Genomic DNA, 21,591 nt, shown 5'->3' with positions numbered 1-21,591 from the left:
CTGGCTCTCCAAGATGTTAAATTACAAGTCCGGTAGAGTTGACCCAGACAGTCCTGAAGGTGACTTAGGGGAGAATATTGTATGAACTCAGTTGTTTTAAGACTTTGTTCTAATTTCTTATAAAAATCCAGGTTTGGTCTGCTAAGCCTCAAGCTATAGTGTGGGGAGAAATAAAGTGGTGACAGTGAGAAAGTAAAAGATATGTAAAAGAGAGGGAAAGATTTTTAACCTATATGTTAAACCTGAGGTCTTGGAGAAACGTCTTCAGGTAGGTCAAAATTTAAGGCTGTATTGAAGCTTTTTTCCCCTCCCTCTTCCATAGTAGTTCAGTTACAGAAAGGAGAACATTACAGAAGAAAAATAATGAAATACCTAGGACTTGAAAGGGAATAGTATTCAACAAATTTGTTAAGTTACCTTTCATAAAAGAGTATAACTCCAGTTTTCAAGCACTCTGGAGCTTGTCTTGCAACTCTGCCAGGTTAAAATATTTTCTTTTTTTTTTCCTCCTCCTGTTTCTAACTAATCCGCAAGTGATTGCATTTTAAAAATTATTTTTCTCTTGAATTTAAAGACTCTGACAGATGGCACATGTAGAACCTGGAAAACTTCCTGAATTGGCAGAGTGACCATACCCCTGCCATCTTCCTACCGCAGTATCTGTAGGTGCGTAGGCTGTCTGTACTTCCAGAGTGCTGAGTGAGATACAGTTTCCTCTGCTGGGAATATGCAGGGAGCAAGTGATAAATCAAAAAGTATACCTGGTGACAGGCTTAATTTGCCATTAATAGATAACTTAATCTACTGGTTTGGTGGGTAATTTGGTCGTGACTAGAAGCAACTCATTCAGAGCAGCAGTAATCTCCAGGATGCATACCTGCAACGTTTTCCATGTTGGATGAATATCGATCTTTGTTTAGATGATGTGAGTTGGTTTAACACTTCTGAGACTGAGATATCAAAGCTACGCCTCGCAATAGATTATTCTTTAGGCTAGAGAATATCATCCAAAGACCGAATCTTATGACCTTTGAAACTTGGTTTATTGTGACTGTCCTTCTTTCAGGAGCTCTGTCCGAGAAAGACATCCTAAGCCAATGGAAGCACACGAAGTTGTTTGGTTTTGAATGTACACAGGCTGCCTGGCTCGATGCTGCACAACAGTTGTTCTCGCCACTGGATGTCCTGAGTTTTGTAACAGTGATTGACTACATAGCTTGTTTTTTATTTACAACCCTTCAACATTTCTCTCCACCTTCTAAGGCATTTTAGGAAAAGGGTGGTAACTTGGCACTTCAGTCTCTTTGTGATTTGTGCTGTTTAACTTGCCTGGGAAGAACACAGAAGTCTGTATGCAGTTACGGTCTCTGAAGAGAACTGACATGCTAAAAATCATGTTTAAAGACAATAGTAAAGAAGAAGTTAATGTATTTTTCTTAAATCCTAATTTTACTGCTGAACGCATGAATTGGTGTACAGTTCTGTCCCTATAAAATTTATTACTCGGTGATGTGGTACAACAGGGCCTTAGATCTTAAAGGTGAGCAAAGGCTTTTTGTATTCCTGGGGTAGGACTACTTTGATAAACTGCTTTTAGACAGACAAAAGAGATGCGATCTTAAATCAGTGTTAACGTATGACTGACTAGGAATGATATCATCTAGAGATTATTGCTTTCCTCTGTTTCTGTGGTGTTAACAAATGAATACTCAAGCATGTAGTAGTGAAGCAAATGGATCTTGATAAATTGTGCAGTCTTGACTCCAACTATTGTTCGAGGTAATTGATGATCTTCCATTGGCGTAATGGGGCTGTGGCATAAACTGCAGCATGCCCCAGAGTAGACAAATTGGTCTGGTATTGTTTAGGAACATATTTAATCTGTCTTGCTATAAGTGAATCGGTGCCTTTTGCTGAAACATAGAGAGAAAGACCAGTATTTTGATATTCAGTCCTAAATAACTTACACTTAAATTTACAGCAGTCATGCCTCTTCCTGTTCTCTAAATACTGAAGTGATAATAAACATAAAACTGTTGCAATGCAAGACTGAATTCTTTTCCCTTATCCCTTTACCTAAACTTTCTTTAATTTGTGGGTTTACAGGCTGATAATATGGTTCTCTTTGTTCTTGATGCATTGTACCAACTTCAAAACATCTACTCCAGTGGCTTGCCTAATTTAACTTTAGATATACTTATAGAAAATTACTCCCCAAAGTGAAAAGCAGCTTTTTTTTTTTCATACACCAGCCAAGATGAGAGATTTCCATAAATCTGTGCTTACTTCTCCCAGAACTGGGTGAATGAGACAAATCCTGCCCTGAAAATTAAATCTTCAGATCCCTGTTAAAAACGGACTGCAAACGTTTAGGTGTGGGTTGGGAGTTAGATGGCTGTAGACCACTCTTTATATGTTTAAATATTAGCAACAGCACAAGTTGGATATCGTGCCTACAGAGTTAGATGTTTGAGGTGGTCTTCCCCCATCCAGTGTGAATCCTGTAAAATTTTGGTTTAAAACTTAGGTAAAAGCTATGGAAATATGTATCTAGAATAAACAACTTGATTTATGCATATTGGGTTAAATAGATTTTCAAACTTACTGTTGCCAAAAACCGTTCCCTTCCAAGGTAATTGGCTGTATGAATTGACCCCAGGAAGTTACTACCTCAGGAAAACGGCAGAAGCCTGGTAGCTCCTTCCTGGAAAGAAGCTCCCAGGAGTTTGCCTGCCTTTATGATAGAGGAGGTGGCTACCATACCTCAGGCAAACTTATCCTGGAACTAGATAAAATAAAGCTTCCTCAATGAGTGCGTGGTTTACGTGGACCATAAGCTGCAACTCCTCCAGGAGCAGTTTTCCCAAGATATCTTTTACCCTTATCCATGACTTAACTGTCCCATAAATTTTGCTGGGAGCTTTGGTTTGGTGACAGTTCATGCCTACTGGAGAGCAGTGGGTAGCCTGTTTAAAACTCAGCCTTTTGTTTTGAATACATAATTGATAATTAACAGTGAACAAGAGAAGAGCTTGCTTGTGGTAGGAGTGAAAGTTCTGGCTCTGCTTTGCAGTCTGCTCGCTCTCCCCCACTCATCCTTTTTTCATCTGCTCGGAGGTGGCATCACTTGTCTTATACTGCAGGGATGTCTCCAGCTGACTGCCACTGGTTGGGAGAAATGCTGGGACCAGCAAATAGTGCTTTATATATTTACATGCTTTTGCTTAGTTTTGTTTCCTTTCTTATGAACCAGCAGTTAAAGTCCTTTCTTGATATCGGCTTAACTCTTTTCGGTTATTTTTAGTTCTTTAGCCATATGCACCTCTAAATATGTTTGCAGTAGATTTCTTTTTAAGCTTGATTTGATCACCGAAGTGATGCTTAAAAGAAAGACCACTCACCTGGGGAAGTTGCTGTTAATAATCACACAGAAGAGGAAATGCAAGACTTGAATGCAGATTTGCATGGGACACCCTATTTGATATATTGCATGAGAATAAAGCCGTGAGAGAAGGCAGATGGAAAGGGTAAAGGGAAGAAGTAGTTGTGTAACTAGGTGTTGAAGGCTAACACTGCATAGTGATCTTTATGGTCTTATGGGTCTTTTCCAACCTAAGCGGTTCTATGATAAATGGCTGTCATCTTAACTCCCAGATTTCAGTGTTTTCTTTCCACAACTGAAAACATAGCCTCAGTTGGTGAGGGCCGATCTTCAAAGGGTTAGGGTCTAGGTGTGAAGAGATGTTTTGTTCTTTGCCTGGACTGTGGAAGTGAAGGAGGAGTCATCTAGCCTGAGAATAGTTATGTTGGGCTTTTGAATGAAATACCAGGTTGAACATGTTTTCTAGGCTACAGACAACAAATGTGCAGATTTGTTACTCCCAAGTTGATGCAAATCCTCGTCACCTCATCTTGCTCTTCCTTGTCTTCCCCCTCCAACTGTTTTCAATAATAAGTTGATGAAATGTCTTCAGTATGGTTTCTGACAGTTTGTTTGTACTCTGCAGGTCCTGTGAAGCAGTAGATGTAATTTGAAGAAAATTTGAAGAAACAAATGGCTTTAGCTGGCTGCCCAGACTCCTTTTTACATCTTCCTTATCGGATAGTAAGTTATGAAACTGCATGTTCCAGTCAGCTTGTAGCATCATATTGCTGTGTGCCAGAGATTGATTGTGCATTCAAACTTTTCATCAAACTGCTAATAGCTGTCTGGCAGTTCTCTGGGTTTTGCTAATGTTTGGGAACAGAGCCTCTGTTACCATCCTGTATTCATGACCTGCTGCTGAAAAAACTGGGTCACTAATGTATACTGATTAAGATTTGATATCTGTCCTCAAAATAGCCAGTTCATATTTGGGAGAAGGCACTTGTTTCAAAAAAAAAAAGGCAAGCTATGATACCAGTGAAATGCCTTGCACCAAAAAGTATCAATGTTTGGTGAATGCTATATTCATAGGAACAAAGGCAGAGATTTTTACACTTCGTTAGATCCTATGTTTGTCGAGTCATTATGCTGTATCTAAGCACACAATATGGCATATTACAAAGAATATATTAAAAAAACTCCTCAGCTCAATTCAAAGGTGCTAGGCAAAAATGCACTTAGAAGTTCTCATATTTTGTTTTTCCAGGCAGTTGTGGTTGCCATAATGCATGCTTTGTATTTTTTATGAAACTGCAAATTTGTTATTTTGGACGTGACCTGGTTTTTGCCCTTTTTTCTCTTGTTTTCATAGTGTGCTTACCACTGTAATGATTCAGTTATGGTTTTGGGCCCTGCAGATACACAAATAATTAAACAGAGTATCATATGACATTGAAACCTTTTTCTCTTTCTCCCCAAGAGAAAACAATTACTAGTAGTGATTACTACAGTCATGCTACTCATTTGAAAGAAAAGCAAAAAACCAAACAAAACCAACAACAAAATCCCCAACAAACCTCTGTAGGATTTATACATCTGTTTCGTAATATGCCAACTTACAGTATTTTCCCCATCAGGAAACTTCAAATTAGTTAAAAGACTAATGTTAGTATATGATGAAATTGTCAGTTGAATGTAGCTGAATGCTTTTCCCGATAACAGGAAAAACATAACAGTTCCTTTATGATTGCTTTTGCAGCTATAAAAATAGAATGGACTTTGAGAAATCGGGTATCTTGAAAATCTGTTACTATATTTGGATCTATGATTTTAAAAGAATATGTGAATAGATGTGTTTGGACTTCATAGTTTTGATGCACTGTGAAATTATGCTTCCAATTCATGTAGAGCATCATCTGAGTCATGATACAAAGCTGAGGGAGAGGAGAGCTATGTAAGAGAATCTTGACATTGTAGGCAGTCACTTTTGAGCTGCAAATTCTTTACTGGATGTCAAACTTCCTCATGAATATAGTGTCTGTAGTGGTTCATAAGCAGTAAGAATATGAATTTTCCTTGGTACTTCCCCTTGCTCTTACAAACCCTGTAGATAATCTGCTTTAGTCTGGGGCGGTCAACAAGACTAGAAGTGTTAAAGCAACATGAGTGACTTAAGGTGGTGGGAAAGTGACTCCCTGGTAATTATTTTTGGTCATAGCTTACTGTGTGTTAACTATCCTAAGTGCTTGTAACTGGTTTAAAGACTACCTTTGGAAGCCTATTCACAACTACCGTGCCTTCTGTCAGAAGTGAAGTTCGCATTAAAAAAACCCCTGAACATCTGTTTTTCCACCCCTACTAAATCTGACTTAGAAGCTTTCATCAACTTGTCTTTCGGATTTGGCTACAGTGCCAGTATTGTGTTGGTAAAGGGCTGAAAGAAGGTTAAACTAAATATGCTCCAGATTAGTGTGAAGAAATGTTCTATTTTTTTCAGTACATTTTCTGACTTAATGTGAATGGAAGGCTATGGAGAACATTCCTGCAGAGTTCCGCAAGGTTGGGACCTTAATGCTGTAACTTCAGTGTTTAGAATAAATCAATGAATTGGAGTTTAGGATTACGTTCAAAGCAGACAGCAACAGAAATGAGAACCTGGATTTTCTGGGGAGATGGACAAGGTATAGATCTCTGACTTTCTTACTGGCCTCTTTGTTTGCAATGTTTACTGCTTTCAGAAGCTTTCAGGTCTTGTTTAAGAGCTTTTTGGGGTTTTTTTTGTGGTTTTTTTTTGTTTGTTTGTTTTTTTGTTTTTTGTGGTTTTTTTGTTTTGGTGTTTTTAACTTTCTCAGGAGTTAGCGCATAAACCAGTCACACTGAGTGCATTCTCCTAGAAACAATCTCTAGCTTTGTGGAAAAAAATCAATACTACCTTTTAGTGACTTTCAGGAGCCCTTTCCAAATTCTCGAACTCTTCAGTAAAAATCCGGCAGTGAGAATTGGCAGTGTTTGTCTTCTGTTCCTGGAAATTCAGAACATAGTCCCAGAATTTCTCAGAAAAAATGGGATGATTTACTGTGTTTCCGTTCTTTTGCAATCTGTAGTCACAACAGTATTTATGTGCAGTGACTTGAACTCTTGGGGAAGATTTAGTTCTTTAACCCTTTAATGCATGAATTGTGCAAGTCTCAGTGACATAAATAACAAAAGGATGGGTTTTTGTCTCAGTTTCTGAAGCTAAAATTCTGGACGTGGGAATGTTCTGTTCATCTTCTATTTTCTGCCTTCTGTTTATTTTCTCATAACAAGATGCAGGCTTGACTTTATTAATAATTAATAGAGTTTGTTTTCAGAGAGCTGAATTCTTATTAGAGAAAGAAATTTTGTTCAAATTATACTCATCGTCTAGCTTTGCATAAAATGTATTACAAGCGCTTGGTCACAAAATAGGGAGAAAATGGAAATTACTTTCTCCTACATGTACAGAGCTGTGGATTTCAGGATTGCTAATAGTTCTCTTGACTGGATAACAGAGCAGAATATTTCACATCATACTTGAGAAGCTTTGTGCACTTCAAGAGTAGGGAAGTAAATACGTAAGAGAATTAATCAGTTAGAGGCTAGCTACTGTAATAAAAGCCTCCTTTAATGATGTCAGATTTGTGGATGTGAAGATGATGTACTGCCGTTACTACAACAGTTGTGTTTCTTTGCCTTTCAGCTGGAGGAACAGCTAGGCACAGGTTCTCCAGGTTTTAGTATGGCACATCTGATCCTTGTTTTCCATAAAATGATACAGTAAGTTAGAAGACACCTTTGGAGGTAGTCTGATCCAAGTCCATGGCATGTTGAGGTTATACTTGTTTTCCTAGGGTGCTTCATCTTAGTGAGTGTAGGTTTTCAGGAGACACGCTTTTCACATTTTCAGGGGTTGTTTGCTTTGATTGGGTGGTTAGAGAGAGGGTTTCTGTTTTAAGAGAAAAAAAATGAAGGTGCTTATATCTCTAATTCAGTTACCTTGGTGGATGCCATCATCGGATGCCATAATCCTCATCCCTATGAAATCCAGATGCCTTTCATGTGACTTAGTCTTCTCTCTCTCACTTTGGAATTGAACTGTCTGATACTCAGTGTTAATATAGGTATACATGCTGCTGTCCATGTTTGTGTGAATAAAATGTCTGTTGTCCTAAAAAACACATAATGAAAAAAAAAAAAAATCAATTGCAGAATTTGTGTCCAAGTGGACTGAAAACCTATGTGGGAAGGGCTGTCAAGACCTATGTTTTTGCCCTCATTGTCTGCGTGACACTGTTTGAAAATCTTTGTTCATTTAGCTATTGACAGTTATTTATTGAGACTATGGAGATCTTTCTTACAATTTGTGGTGGGTTGACCTTGGCTGGCTGGCTGCCAGGTGCCCACCAAGCTACTCTGTCACTCCCCTTCTCAGCTGGACAGGGGAGAGAAAATACAACAAAAGCCTCGTGGATCGACATAAGGACAGGGAGATCACTCAGCAATTACTGTCAGAGGCAAAACAGACTCGACTCGGGGAAATTAATTTAATTTATTACCAATCAAAATCAGAGTAGTGTAATGAGAAATAAAACCAAGTTTTAAAAACACCTTCCCCTCACCCCGCCTTTCTTCCTGGGCTTAACTTTACTCCAGATTTCTCTACCTCCTTCCCCTGAGCAGTTCAGGGGGATGGGGAATGGGGGTTGCGGTCAGTTTATCACATGTCGTCTCTGCCGCTCCTTCCTCCTCGGGGGGAGGACTCCTCACACTCTTCCCCTGCTCCAGCGTGGGGTCCCTTCCACAGGAGGCAGATCTCCATGAACTTCTCCAGTGTGAGTTCTTCCCATGGGCTGCAGTTCTTCACAAACTGCTCCAGCGTGGGTCCCCCACAGGGTCACAAGTCCTGCCAGCAAACCTGCTCCAGCCTGGGCTCCTCTCTTCACGGGTCCATAGGTCCTTCCAGGAGCCTGCTTCAGTGTGGGCTTCCCACAATGTCACAGCCTCCTTCAGGCATCCACCTGCTCTGGCATGGGGTCCACCAAGGGCTGCAGATGGATAACTGCTCCACCATGGACCTCCATGGGCTGCAGGGGCACATGAATCTTCACCACACACTGCAAGGGAATCTCCGCTCTGGTGCCTGGAGCACCTCCTTCCCCTCCTTCTTCACCGACCTTGGTGTTTTCAGATGTTTCTCTCACATCTTCTTACTCCTCTCTCTGCTGCTGTGGTTCCACTGCAGTTCCCCCCCCGCCCCTCCTTCTTAAGTATGTTATCCCAGAGGCACTACCACTGTCGCCGATAGGCTTGGTCTTGGCCAGCGGTGAGTCGGTCTTGGAGCCAGCTGGCATTGGTTCTGTCGGACATAGGAGTAGGTTCTAGCAGCTTCTCACAGAAGCCACCCCTGTAGCCCACCTGCTACCAAAACCTTGCCACACAAACCCAATACATGATTTTTAAGATTCAGAAAAGCTGCAGCTTAATTTGTTCTCATTAGGCTTAAATGTGCAAAGATGCTGCTTGTATGGAATTTGGCCCGGAGTTTGGGTTTTTCATGCTAATGGGGCAATATGGAAGGACCAAAGTACACAAGCAGGCTTTCAAAGTCCTTGGGGATAGCTGAGTGAAAAAACATCAGAAGCATTATTGCATTGCATCATTCTTCTACATATTGTATGAAGAAATAAAGCTGAAATGCTGCTACTGCCAATGCAGAAAGTCATCAGATTTGTGAAATATGGTGTCAGTCAATAGATATTTTGTTGACAATGCTCTTAATGTATGTGGTGTAGAGGGTTGACGGACTGAAGCAGACATAAAGTACAAAGCAGGGAGAACATGAGTGAATGTTTTTACAAGACATGTTGCCTCCAATATGAAGTTATGAAGTCTGTCTCCTTGAGTGCAGACTGCAAATGTTTTTTACAGATAGAGTTGATGCTGCTTGGTAGTTTTTGGTGAAGAGCAACTGGAGCTGGATTTCTGTCTATTTTTCTTGGAAAGAAATCTGTTTAAAAAATTGTCCCAAAAGCAGTTGTTTTCACTAACATTGAAATAAAAGTGTGGTGCTTACCTCTTAAGGAGACCATTGGAAGTGCACTTGCCCCCACTATTGCATGTCATTAGAGTATTGTATATGAAGTAGAATTATGTCAGAGATTTTGAAGCAAAATAATGGCAGATATTTGTATCTCTTACTAAGCTTTTACACATTGATTAGTTTCCCTTCTTACAAGAAACACCTATCAATTACTTTTTTTGCTCTACCAGTTTACCCTTCTACAGTTCCAATTGAAAGTCTGTACTTAACTGTTTGCACTTCTACTTTTGTATTCTAATTTACACTGAAGCTGGTTGGCAAAACATGAAGTCTTTTTTGAATGTGAATACGAGCAAGAAATTTCAAGTGGCTAGGTCCACATTTTTCAATTATAAAGATTTTTCAACCCACCAAAAAAAAAAAGACTCAAAGCACTCTAATGGTCAGTCATACCATTTACTACTTGCATTACTGCCAACAGCAGTGAGGAAACACTGTAGATGTTGCAAATCAAGTGAGGAAATTACAAGTCAAGAAGCTTAATTTTGCATCTTTCTTTTAATGGTTTCATGCTCATGCTTGAACAGTAGACTGAACTTTTCTTTTAATCTTGTTATGTCATTATATACAAGTAGTCTCTTAAATTTGTCCCTTGTTTTAGCTCTACTTTTCATACATGTTTAAATCTACAGTTTACTACTTTTTTACTTAAGAGAAGGCTGAGAGGGGATCTTATGAATGTATATAAATACCTGAAAAGAGGGTGCAAAGAGAAAATAGCCAGGTTCTTTTCAGTGGTGCCCAGTGGCAGGACCAGAGGCAATGGGCACAAACTGAATCACAGGAGGTTCCCTCTGAATGTCGGGCAGCACTCATTCACCATGAGGGTGACTGAGCGCTGGCACGGGTTGCCCAGAGAGGTGGTGGAATCTCCATCCTTGGCGATACTCCAAAGCCATTGGGACACCATCCCAGGCCACCAGCTGTAGGTGGCCCTAATTGAGCAGGAGGGTGGACCAGATGTCCCTTCCGACCTCAGTCATTCACTGATCACGTGAAAGTCAAAAGCGATGGATCTCTTTATGTTCTGACTTGTGTGCACTTTTAAGATGCCACTTCCAGATTGTAAAAACACCCATGTTGATAAAAACAGGCCATTTTCTGGTGTTTTCTTACAAAACTTCATGAGACCATTCTGAAGTAATGGTAACAATCACGTTAACAGACTATAGCACCAAACTAAATCCTGTGTATGTTTTTCTTATGAATGGGATCTTTTCCAAATGAGTAAATATTTAACAAGCTGTTTACCAGCTGGTTATTTTGGAGAACTACCAGTATGAGTGTTTTCATGTTAGTAACAGCTCTCACTTAACGGAAGAGAGAAGGTGATGTACAAGTCTGAAGACAGCTTCATACTTCAAATGTCTCTGTAAATATAAGAGAATAGAAACCCTGACATAGAAGTATTTTTTTTTAAATTGGCTTTGTTATAGTTAACTGGAATTATGTTGGTGATAGTTTGGGGATATGTGTTTTTAATGAACCTTCCTTCTACAGATGTTCTGTGCTCTTCATATGAGTAAATAACCACTGGAGATGATTAGTTTGTTTTTGTAAGAGGAAGATAAGATTGCTGTGCATTTTGAGCTGTCACTTTTCAAGAAAGTGCTGTGGCTCAGATAATTCTTGGTGTTGGTGTCCTTGCCAGTTGGCTCAGATGGGCCTTTTCTATCCTTGGAAAAGACCAGAGATACAATGTTTTATACTTAAGTACTTCCAAGAAACATATCTAGATACAGACCTTGCTAAAAGTTAGGCCCAGTAGGTTTTCTTGCCTTGCACAGTCTAAAGGGAGACTGTTTGATCAAAGGAAGGACAGTATTTCATAAGAATTTACAATTTCTTCTTTTTTTAAGTTAAAAAAGGGGAGGGGGAGGACGACCCTAAACAACAGCCCCACAACCAAAATCCTGTGATTCTGCCTGAAGTTCTTTGGATGATCAACTCCCAGAGGAGAGTTGTTTTGTTTCTAAAAAGAAACAGTGGGTACAGCTTCCAAACTTTATTGTTAATGTTATGTCTCATGGCAGGGATCGTTTTGTTTCTACACTTGCAGACCACCTAGTTATTAAGCTGCAGCTGAGTCCTGAGCTGAAGCTGCTTATTCAAACAAGAACAGATAGCCTAAACTCACCATGGCTTCAGTGGTGGATGAAGCCACTTACTTTGTAAAGCTAGGGATGAATATATCAAGCCCACCTAGTGCTAGCTATGACTGAAAAGGATCTTCACCTGCTTCTTTTGCATCCTCTAAGAATTTTTCTTTCAGTTTCTAATATAATGCAGTCTGAAATATTCTTTTTAAAAGTTCTCCCTAGGTTCCCACAAGACTCTGCCACTTTTCAGGTGTATCTTTAATTCTTAGTGTTGCGGGTACGTTTCCTTCGTGGAGGTGTGGGATGGAGAGTGTGGCATAGAGCAAGGATTTTGTTCTTGAAGGGTTGGCTTTGCTTTTTCAGGGTGGAATTTTACAAAATTGATCAGCTTTCAGGAATCCTTCCTGTAGAAAGGGCCAGATTATTGGTATTAATGGCTTTTTATGCTAGATAGTATTGATATTTTAATCTGAGGCATTAAGATACAGTGTTTTTCTTTCTGGTTTTGAAAGAAAAACAAGCAATCAAAGGTAGAACACAAATGCCCAGCAAAGCTCTCAGGCTTTTCTGCTATTTTAAGATAGCTTTGGCTTGTGTAATGGTAAGATCAGTGTGCATATTTGAAATTCTAGCCTCTACAATGAAAAGACAAGCCCTCGGAAACGGCCAGTGGTTTTGGAGCATGCTTGTCCTTTGCAAGCTGAATGTTAAACAATGACTTAAGATTCTACTACACACTGGCTGTAGCTCTTGATGTCTTACACACTGGCTCCATTTTTTGACATAATTTTGGCAAGTGGAAGAACCTGGCAATCCTTCATGCTAGAGGCCTTAGCTCTAATAAAGCGCTTTAGTTATTAGCACAAGTAAATAGTTGTCCATTTGTGCTTCATTAATGCATATTAGTCATACAGTAAATACTGTCATGCTGGCAAGTTCCCCAGAATACTGAATACTTCTGCACAGTTCAGAAGGGGATTTCTGACAAAGTGGTGTTGGCACCTTTCTTGAAGAAGTTCTTGAAGCTATTAGTGTAGAAGAGTGACAGACCATTATTTCAGCTCATGTGGGTTTTTGTGGAACTGATACCTCAGTGGAGGCAAAGTAGTATTTTTGATGAATTTTATGCTGTTGCAGTAGGTCCTTGTCAAGTTTGCAGTTAACTTTTCTCCAGTCTTCAGCTATATCTGAGGCAGATTGCTTTGGGCTGTGGGGAGTACAAATGAAGTGCCTACTTTTCTAGTGAAAATAATTAGATATTCTAAAATCCAATAAGATTGCCCAACATTGTAAAATTTTAACTATGTATTTGAGGAACCTAGCATGTGCAACAGTATGAGGAAATCAAAAGGCAGCACAATCATCCATGATCTATGTAAGCGTGTTGATTTTTTGAGAGATAAGACCCATAATATAAATGATATAGAACTGTGAGCTGAAATGTCAGGTATGACTTGTTCTTTGGAATAGCCAGCATGGATTTACCAATTGCTTTTTTGTCCTTCATGTGCCTGGCAATGACTTCCAGGAGGACTTGCTCTGTAATTTTGCCAGAAACTGGGCAAGGCTGACCAGCTTCTGGTTCCTTATATCCTCATCCTTGCCTGTTTTGAAGATGAATGTGATTTTTTGCCTCTGCAGTCATCAGGATTCTCCTCTAATCAGTGACTTACTTTTTGAAGATAAGAGGGAGTAGTATTGCAGTGGTATTGGCCAGCTTCCTTAGCACCTTCTAACACATCCTATCTGGTCCCAGGGACTTGGTCCAGTTAGCTTGTGTGAGCCATAACCTTCCTTTGCTGTGAGTAATGGTTCAGTCCCTCAGATACTGACGCTATGCTCAAAGAACCATGAGATGTGAGGATGAACTTTACTAGGAAAAACAGAGGCAAAGAAATCATTGATCTTTTGTGTCCTTAGCTGCTGGGTCCCATGCACAACTGAGCACTAACTAGACTAATATTAGCTATCCTTTTGCCCTGCTTACCTGTAGAAGCATTCCTTGTTTTTTTGTTGGCCTCCTTTGTTTGCTCCAGCTCTTTGGCTTGGGTAGTGTCTCCACATTCTTTCTGTATAACCTCTTCATGCTTTGACCTTCTTTGCATTTCAGCATTTGAGCTGAGGCAGGAGTTGCCTGTCCATTCACCCAGGCTTTCTGCCATTCCCATATGACTTTCTACATGCCAAAGTGGACCATTCTTGAGCTTTGAGGGGGCTGTCCTGGGAGATCAGCTTGTTGTCCTCGGCCCCTTGGTTCTTCAGAGCAGTCTCCCATGGGAACCTGGCAATCAGATCCTTGAGCAAGCCAAAAATCTACTTTCCCACAGTCCAGGACTGTAATTCTGCTAGTAGTCTTGCTCCCTTACTCTTGTTACCTTCATCTCAGCATGGCATCAGGCTGCCATCAACCTCTACTTCCCAGACTGGTTCTTCGCTGTCCATGAGTTGGCTTTGCTAGCTTATCAGTCAAGCAGAGTGTTTCCCCAGTTGGCTCAGAGATCACTTGTGATGTGAAATTGTCTTCAACCCTCTCCAGAAATCTTTGTAGCATTCCGTGCTGGCTGCAGCTGGAACTGCACTGTTTGCTTGTGAGTGGATTAGAAATGTGATTTAGCTGATTGTCTCCAGTTTCTCCCCATCCCATGCACCTGGCTGCAAAAATGGACATATTTGGCCTAGGCAAGACAGGTACTCTGAGCTTTCATCTTCTCCAAGATGGAAACACTCATTGAGGTGGAAAAGGCGGGACTTGCCAGTGTGACAGAAGCAAAGGAGAACCTAGGGGTGCTAGCCAATAGTCCAGGCATCTCCTAGCCTAACTCTGTTTTTTGTGGCTTCCCAGCCAAGCTGTTGGTACTTAGTATTCTGTCATGGTACCCTCCTGTCTTCCCTGGTGTTTACTCTTTCTCCTGAGGTTTACATCCAAGTGGGCTGTCTCCCATGCTGCCTTCTCTGAGGACCTACTGCCAGCCATATCTCCCCAGAGCCACCCTTGGGGCAGCGTGGGGAAGCTCCCCCTCACTAAGTGTCTTGTGAACTTCCACCCTTAGGTCTGAGTGGTGCTGCTATCCTTTGGTCTCAAGTGCCCCTGGCTCCAAGTCATTTGGTGGGGATGGGCACGAGGCACTAGGAGTCCTGGCCAGATGTTCCCCTTTCCTCTCCAATGGGGGCCCACTGCAGAAGAGGTGCCACCCCCCATGCCTGGAGTGTGAAGAGGCAGTGCAGGTCAGGAAGTAAGGGCTGACACAAGCCTTGAAATGCATGAACTGTTTTGTTGATTGTAAAGAGACTGTGCCTAGCCTGGCAAGGCTAACATCTCCCTTTCCTGCCTGTGGGTTTTCTGTCTTCTCCACTCCCCTTGGCAGGGACCTGAGCTGCCCAGGACTTCCTTGAGTGGTTGTGTGCAGGCCGATGGAGAGTAGTGGCTGAGGGAGCTTGGGAGAAGACATTTTGGTCATCCTGGAAGGAGATCACTGCATCTTTCTGGAGGACATCTTGGCAACAATGACGTCAGGAGGCAGTGACTGTATCTGTGGCTAGTCCACCTCTGTGGCCTCTCTTTCGTAATCAGCCTCTGTGGGCTCTGGGTCTCCTGCCACCTGGTTGAGTGAAGCCCTTTAGTCCTGCACAGTCCTTCTGTGTGCTTTTGTCCTGTTTTTCCCTCTGCATATCCTTCTTCTTCCAGAGCCCCTCTCTTGGGCTCATCCTTCCTTGACTAACAGGGAAGCAGGAAGCCCTTGGCAAGCCAGGAGTGGTTGCCATGATCACACCACCATGACCCCTTGTCATGACCTGTTGGAAAGATTTCTACAGAAGGTATCTCTAGGATCATATGTTACATACATGTTATTCAGTGTTTCGTGTGTTATTTGTACTTATTAGATCACTTCAGTTAGTCTCTTCAATGTACCAGATACCTATTTATTAAGGCAACTTATGGCATGTTTACCTGCCCACACATGCACACTCAGTTTATGTGAATTTTTTTTCCTTTTTAAATTAATGACAGAATTTAATGACAATTGCAGGTAAACTGAGGAAGTGTGGTCTGGGATATCGGGTAGTGAGGTGGATTGTGAACTGGCTGAAGGAAGGAAGCTAGAGAGTGGTGGTCAATGGGACAGAGTCCAGTTGGAGGCCTGTATCTAGCGGAGTCCCTCAAGTGTCGGTACTGGGACCAGTACTATTCAATATATTCAGTAATGACTTGGATGAGGGAATAGAGTGCACTGTCAGCAACTTCACTGATGACACCAAACAGGGAGGAGTGGCTGACACACCAGAAGGCTGTGCTGCCATTCAGAGAGACCTAGACAGGCTGGAGAGTTGGGCGGGGAGAAATTTAATAAAATATAACAAGGGCAAGTGTAGAGTCCTACATCTGGGCAAGAACAACCCCATGTATGAGTACAAGTTGGGGACAGACCTGTTGGAGAGCAGCATAGGGGAAAGGGACCTGGGGGTCCTAGTGGACAGCAGGATGACCATGAGCCAGCAATGTGCCCTTGTGGCCAAGAAGGCCAATGGCATCCTGGGGTGTATTAGAAGGGGTGTGGTCAGCAGGTCAAGAGAGGTTCTCCTCCCCCTCTACTCTGCCCTGGTGAGGCTGCATCTGGAATATTGTGTCCAGTTCTGGGCCCCTCAGTTCAAGAAGGACAGGGAACTGCTAGAGAGAGTCCAGCGCAGAGCCACGAAGATGATTAAGGGGGTGGAACATCTCCCTTATGAGGAGAGGCTGAGGGAGCTGGATCTCTTTAGCTTGGAGAAGAGGAGACTGAGGGGTGACCTCATTAATGTTTACAACTATGTAAAGGGCAAGTGTCATGAGGATGGAGCCAGGCTCTTCTCAGTGACATCCCTTGACAGGACAAGGGGCAATGGGTGCAAGCTGGAACACAGGAGGTTCCGCTTAAATATGAGGAAAAACTTCTTTACAGTGAGGGTAACCGAACACTGGAACAGGCTGCCCAGAGAGGTTGTGGAGTCTCCTTCTCTGGAGACATTCAAAACCTGTCTGGACGTGTTCCTGCGTGATATGATCTAAGTAATCCTGCTCTGGCAGGGGGATTGGACTAGATGATCTTTCGAGGTCCCTTCCAATCCCTAACATTCTGTGATTCTGTGATTTTTCAAACCAAATATCAACATCAGCATTTGAGGTAGTCACCTTAAGCCTTTTGCAGGTGGAGGCACTTGTAGGGCCCCTTCTCTAAGGTGAATTAAGACTTCAGAGTGTCCATTTCTCTACTTCTGACTATACAGAGGTATCAGCTGGTGTGTTGTAAGTTTGATGGGAAGAATGCCTTCCTACATGCATGCTGATGAAATTTCTGCATGGAATAAATATTTTTTTTATCTTCTGATATGAGCAAATGGTTAACCAAGTGTGCTAAAGATGTTCTAGAAAAGGCCTCTCTTGAGATCTTGTTTTTGCTGGAGTCCTTTATGTCCTCAAAATTATGACAAACTGCTGGCTGTTGAACATGAATTGGCTGGATGGTTTAGTTGCAAACCGTAACTGCTCTACTGGATGAGAGCAGGTTGGAAAAATTGTTTTCTGACAGCATATCTTTTAGAGCGTGACTTACCCTGAAGATTAAAATAAACCCAAACCCACAAGATGAGAAACTTCTCATCAGTTATCCCACTAGTGTGTTCTGTAACAGAGATATTGATACAATAACATGCATTATTGGGATGCAAGATCACACGCATGCTGTCAGTATTGTGGTGGTGTGCTAGTGAACTCCCAGGTAATTTGCAACAGTTAATTTCAATGTTTTAGCTAGATTTAATGGTCTTCAGTTCAACTGTATCCAGACGGTGGCTTGTTCCTCTCACCCACAGCTTGCTTCTGAAGCCTAGTTCAAAGTTTTTTTTCTTCCTCATCCCACAATTCCTTTTTTTTTTTATTTTTTTTTAATCTCTGGTTTGACTTTAATCTCAGCAGGAATCTTTTCCACTACCTTTATTCCATAGATCTGAATTTTGGGGTTAGAAAGAATAGCTCAAAACTAGAGGAAGCAGTATAATAAATACTGATTATGCTATAAAAGTTACCACCCTAAACCCTGGAGTTAATCATCACCTCAGCTGAAGCGTGGTAGCTGCTCATGTACAAGCTGCTAGCCCCTTGAACTGCAAAGTAAACAAGTCGCATATTTTTTTATTTTTCCTCCCCTCATCTTCAGCACTGGTTTCAGGGAAGAGAAAAGAAAGAAAGGTATTTTAAAGCCACTTTGGTACTGATTGAAGAGCAGCTCATCTGATTGCATCCTATCTTCCTCAGAGTGAACAGCAGAAATCTATTTGCAGAAATGTTCTTGTGGTTAGCAGCTGTAGCGTTTCAGCATTGCTAAAGCCAGCATGATCAAGTGTTACGCACATGGCAGTATTATAACTGTGGGATTTATTGAACTTTTCTTCTGGCTGACCAGCTTTGCAATCTCTGTGGTACCCCGTTTGGAGACCCTGTACCTGGGCAGGTCTTGTTTGGGGTGGTTTGCTTGTTTGGTCTCATGTGCTACCTTGGCAATTTTTGGCACACCAGACCTTCCTCCAGTAGCATTCTGGTAGTTATGAAAACTCTTTGATATGTTGAGGACTTAACCCAATATTCAGAGGACTTGTGCAGAATTAAAGCAGCTGCTGCTGCTGCTAACCACGTTGAAGCGTTGCAGTGTATGTTCTGATGTGCTGTGGGTAGCTTCTGTTAGATGTGTCCAGTAGGCATTAGCAAACAGGGAGAAGCTGTACAAAATAAGTGGTCACTGGACACACTTATGCTGTGAACAACTGGTTATAAAACAAAACAAACTCAAAACCTTCCAAGCATGAAGAGGTGATTGACGTGCTTGCTTTTAGCAAGCAGGTTGTTTTTCTGAGTGCCAGTTTGTGGAAAAAACTGAAGATTTACTCTTTGTATTGGGTTTTCCTGGGACAGCTTGCAACTTTACATGTAATCTGTTACTATTTAAATGCAAATTGCTGAGCTTTTGCAAATTTTCTTCCTTCAGAGAAAGTTAAGTCAATAAAGATTTTCTGAGAAAGCCATCTTCTTGATGCAAGAGAACTGGTAGAGCTACCTGCAATTAGCTCATGTTCCTTGAGGAGGGGAAAACATGGCAGCTTCTACATTGAGATGATAGATACATATAAACATATATATTTATTAATACTGGAACAAGTGTAACAATTAAGCACATATCATATTGTACCTAGATTTTTGAAAATCAGATAGAGATAGGGAAAGTATCCAGAGCACTGAGAGAAGTTCTCAGGCTAAAAAGTACCTTTGAGCTGATTGGATTTTAGTATAGTCAAACTAGTTACTTCTTTTTTGTATTCCGATAAGGGCTCTGAAGATGTAGAAAATGCTGCAAGTTTCTTTCATTTTGGCAAATGGGGATAAGACCCTGGTGCACTGAAATCTCCAGGATGACCTGTCTTGTTAGTCTTAGCTTAATTTTTGTTTTGCTTTCTTTCTGACTGTTGTGAATTGACAATTTGTACATAGGCAGCACTGCAGCATAGTTTGTATTAGAAATATTGTCCAACTGTTGTTAACACTTGGGGCAGTGACTTATGAAGTCTAATAGAGCTTCACTGGGTTTATTTTTTTTTTTTAGGAAAACTGTTTTGAACGTCAGTGTGAAAGGTGCAGTGATGTGACTTTCTTAAAACTGAAGGTGAAATGAGATTCAAACATGATTAAAGAAATGCGTAAATACAGGCATCTTGTTTTATGGGTCATAGTTGGTGGGGTTTTTTTTTTGTGAGGTCTTGCAAAGTAACCTATTAGTGCAATGTAAGCGGTACGAAAGAGCTATTTTTTTAAGTACCCATATATTGTAGACTATTTCTTACACTCCATTTTCTTTGCATAAATTGACATTACTGATTTGCTCTGAGAGAGTGGAACCCTGCCATTTGGTTAGGGAAGAGCACAACAGTCTGTTCCAATACAAGATCTAATGCTGGGTTGTTAGTCATGAAAAGACATGATTGCTGTGCTTTAGAGACGTGTCTGTGATTTCTGTGAGGTTTTTTTAATAGGTTATGGAGCTGTCAACTGAGGTGTATAAATCTTTATACCATATCTGAGATTCTTAAATATCTTATTTTTGGTAAGGCTAGCTGTTCTGGATGTGTGTAAAGAGTTAGTTCTTTATCTAAGTGAAAACAATTCACCTGAACTAAAAATATCCTTGTCTGAGATGGGCAATTAGTTCAGGGGCAGATTGCCCCATGTTACAGGTAAATGGTTCTTTATCTAAGCAGAAAGGTGCGTGGTCAATATAATTAGGATCATAGGTTTGATCAGATGGGACAGCCATTTCTAGACCTAGTTAATTACTTATCTAGTGCCAAGGATGACTCTTCAGGGAGGGAGGGGAGGGGTATAAAGCACAGCAGCACAGCTGCCCTAAATTGCAGCAATTGAGCAAATTGACTAGGAAGTAGAGAGATCAGGTCTGTAACACTGATAGTTGAAGCAAGTAAGGGATAGCAAAGTAGTCTTCTATGAAGTTGTTCAACATGGCATTTGAAATCAATCAGATTTTCAGTTTGAAGACCTGAAGAACAATTTCATTAGCAATCTGAGAGTTACTTTGCTCGCTGGCATCCATTGAATTTTAATGGTCTGAGCACAGTGGCTCTTTCCCCATGGGAGGTTTATCATTTTATCAGCTCTGTGGAGGGCTGTGAAGAATCATCTTCACCTGCCCTTCATCTGTTGGCCCTCAGTTTGAACTTGACCCATCAAGAAGACAAAAGGGGGATAGCACTATTGCCTTTAAGAAAGCAGACCCACATTCAGATGGGATAAATTCCTTTACTCTGTGTTTCATGCTACTTTCATTCCTTTGTTAGTTTCATCAGTCTTGAGTTTTCAGGGCTGCCTAGCTATAAGGGTGCATACGCTTAAACGTAATTTAAGTTATCTGGCTGTGGTTGCCACTGCCCAAAGCATAGAGATTTGAGTATCTATTCTTAAAGACAATGCACTTATATGGAAATAGTGGTTCCTGCAACCTAAGTAACATCTTCCCTTCTCTTCTCCCTCCCCCAGCCTGAGACACACAAATGTGTTGCTGCGGTGCTGGATCCCAGAGTCCAGCAGGTCATCCTTTTGAGTATTGAGCCTTCCAAGGTTAATGCAGGGCATCATTAGCCAGCTCTGGGACAGACTGTCCAAGGCGGTTCACAGAACATCTCCTGTCCACTTGGTGCAAGGGTGCTGCCAAAACCTGACTCCCAAAGCCAGTGTTCTTGGAAGCAGCTGGCCAGCAGCACTGCTATAACTGGAGCTCTAGTAGGTTTGATGCCAAGTAGAACAGATGAGCTACCTTGTATTTCACAGGTCTGAGCATAGAGAGGGCACTGGGTTGAAAAGGATCAAATATTCTGTACCTTTCTTCTGTGTGTTACAACTTCCCCCAGAAGAACATGTGAAGATTTTCTTTTTTTAATGCAAGCTAAAAGAAAATAATTCTGAAGATGCTTTCTCAGACTGGACAGGTGTGTTAGCAGGTGTGTGACATGCTGAAATTTTCCACAGCACCTGGGTACAAATATTCCCATTATATTTCTTCTCATCTTTCTGATGCACTTCAGAAACTTGGACAAAACATAGAAAGTGACCCTGGTAAGGACTCTTGAATTAGACTAAAGGTTTTACGAGCAACAACACATCATTACGGGTTGCATTACTCCCTTAGATTGTGTGAGTGCCATCCAGTATAGCAGTTAACACATATGGATCGCTAAGTTCATTAGAGCCTTGCTGTGCTTTTGACTCAATTTAAGTAGTGTAGTCTATTAAATATCAGTTCTTTGATAAGAGAATGATGCAAAATCTTACTGAAAAGCCTCTTTAAAAAGAAGATGAACATGACATGTTACTTTAGTTTATACTTTCTCAGGGTAACAAAACTCAATTTTTCTGTTTAGTTCCTATTGGTAAATACAGTTTTCTCTCACTGAAGACAGATTTTTCAGGGACT

The 21,591-nt window shown here is 41.2% G+C and overlaps 1 protein-coding gene across 3 annotated transcripts in view; it reads left to right on the top strand.

The window, feature by feature from the left end:
- The window catches only part of GRB10 (growth factor receptor bound protein 10), a 150,962-nt gene that overhangs the window by 32,910 nt on the left and 96,461 nt on the right, over positions 1-21,591 (top strand). For all 3 annotated transcript variants that reach the window (XM_068396891.1, XM_068396889.1, XM_068396890.1), the window contains exon 2: positions 4,008-4,105. In XM_068396891.1, coding sequence (XP_068252992.1) covers positions 4,055-4,105 — 51 coding nt within the window. In that variant the 5' untranslated portion in view covers positions 4,008-4,054. The remainder of the gene's footprint in view (positions 1-4,007; positions 4,106-21,591) is intronic.

Source organism: Nyctibius grandis, chromosome 3 (assembly GCF_013368605.1).
Source record: "Nyctibius grandis isolate bNycGra1 chromosome 3, bNycGra1.pri, whole genome shotgun sequence".
Taxonomy (NCBI): Eukaryota; Metazoa; Chordata; class Aves; order Nyctibiiformes; family Nyctibiidae; genus Nyctibius; species Nyctibius grandis.
This window is presented reverse-complemented; position numbering and strand designations above follow the sequence as displayed.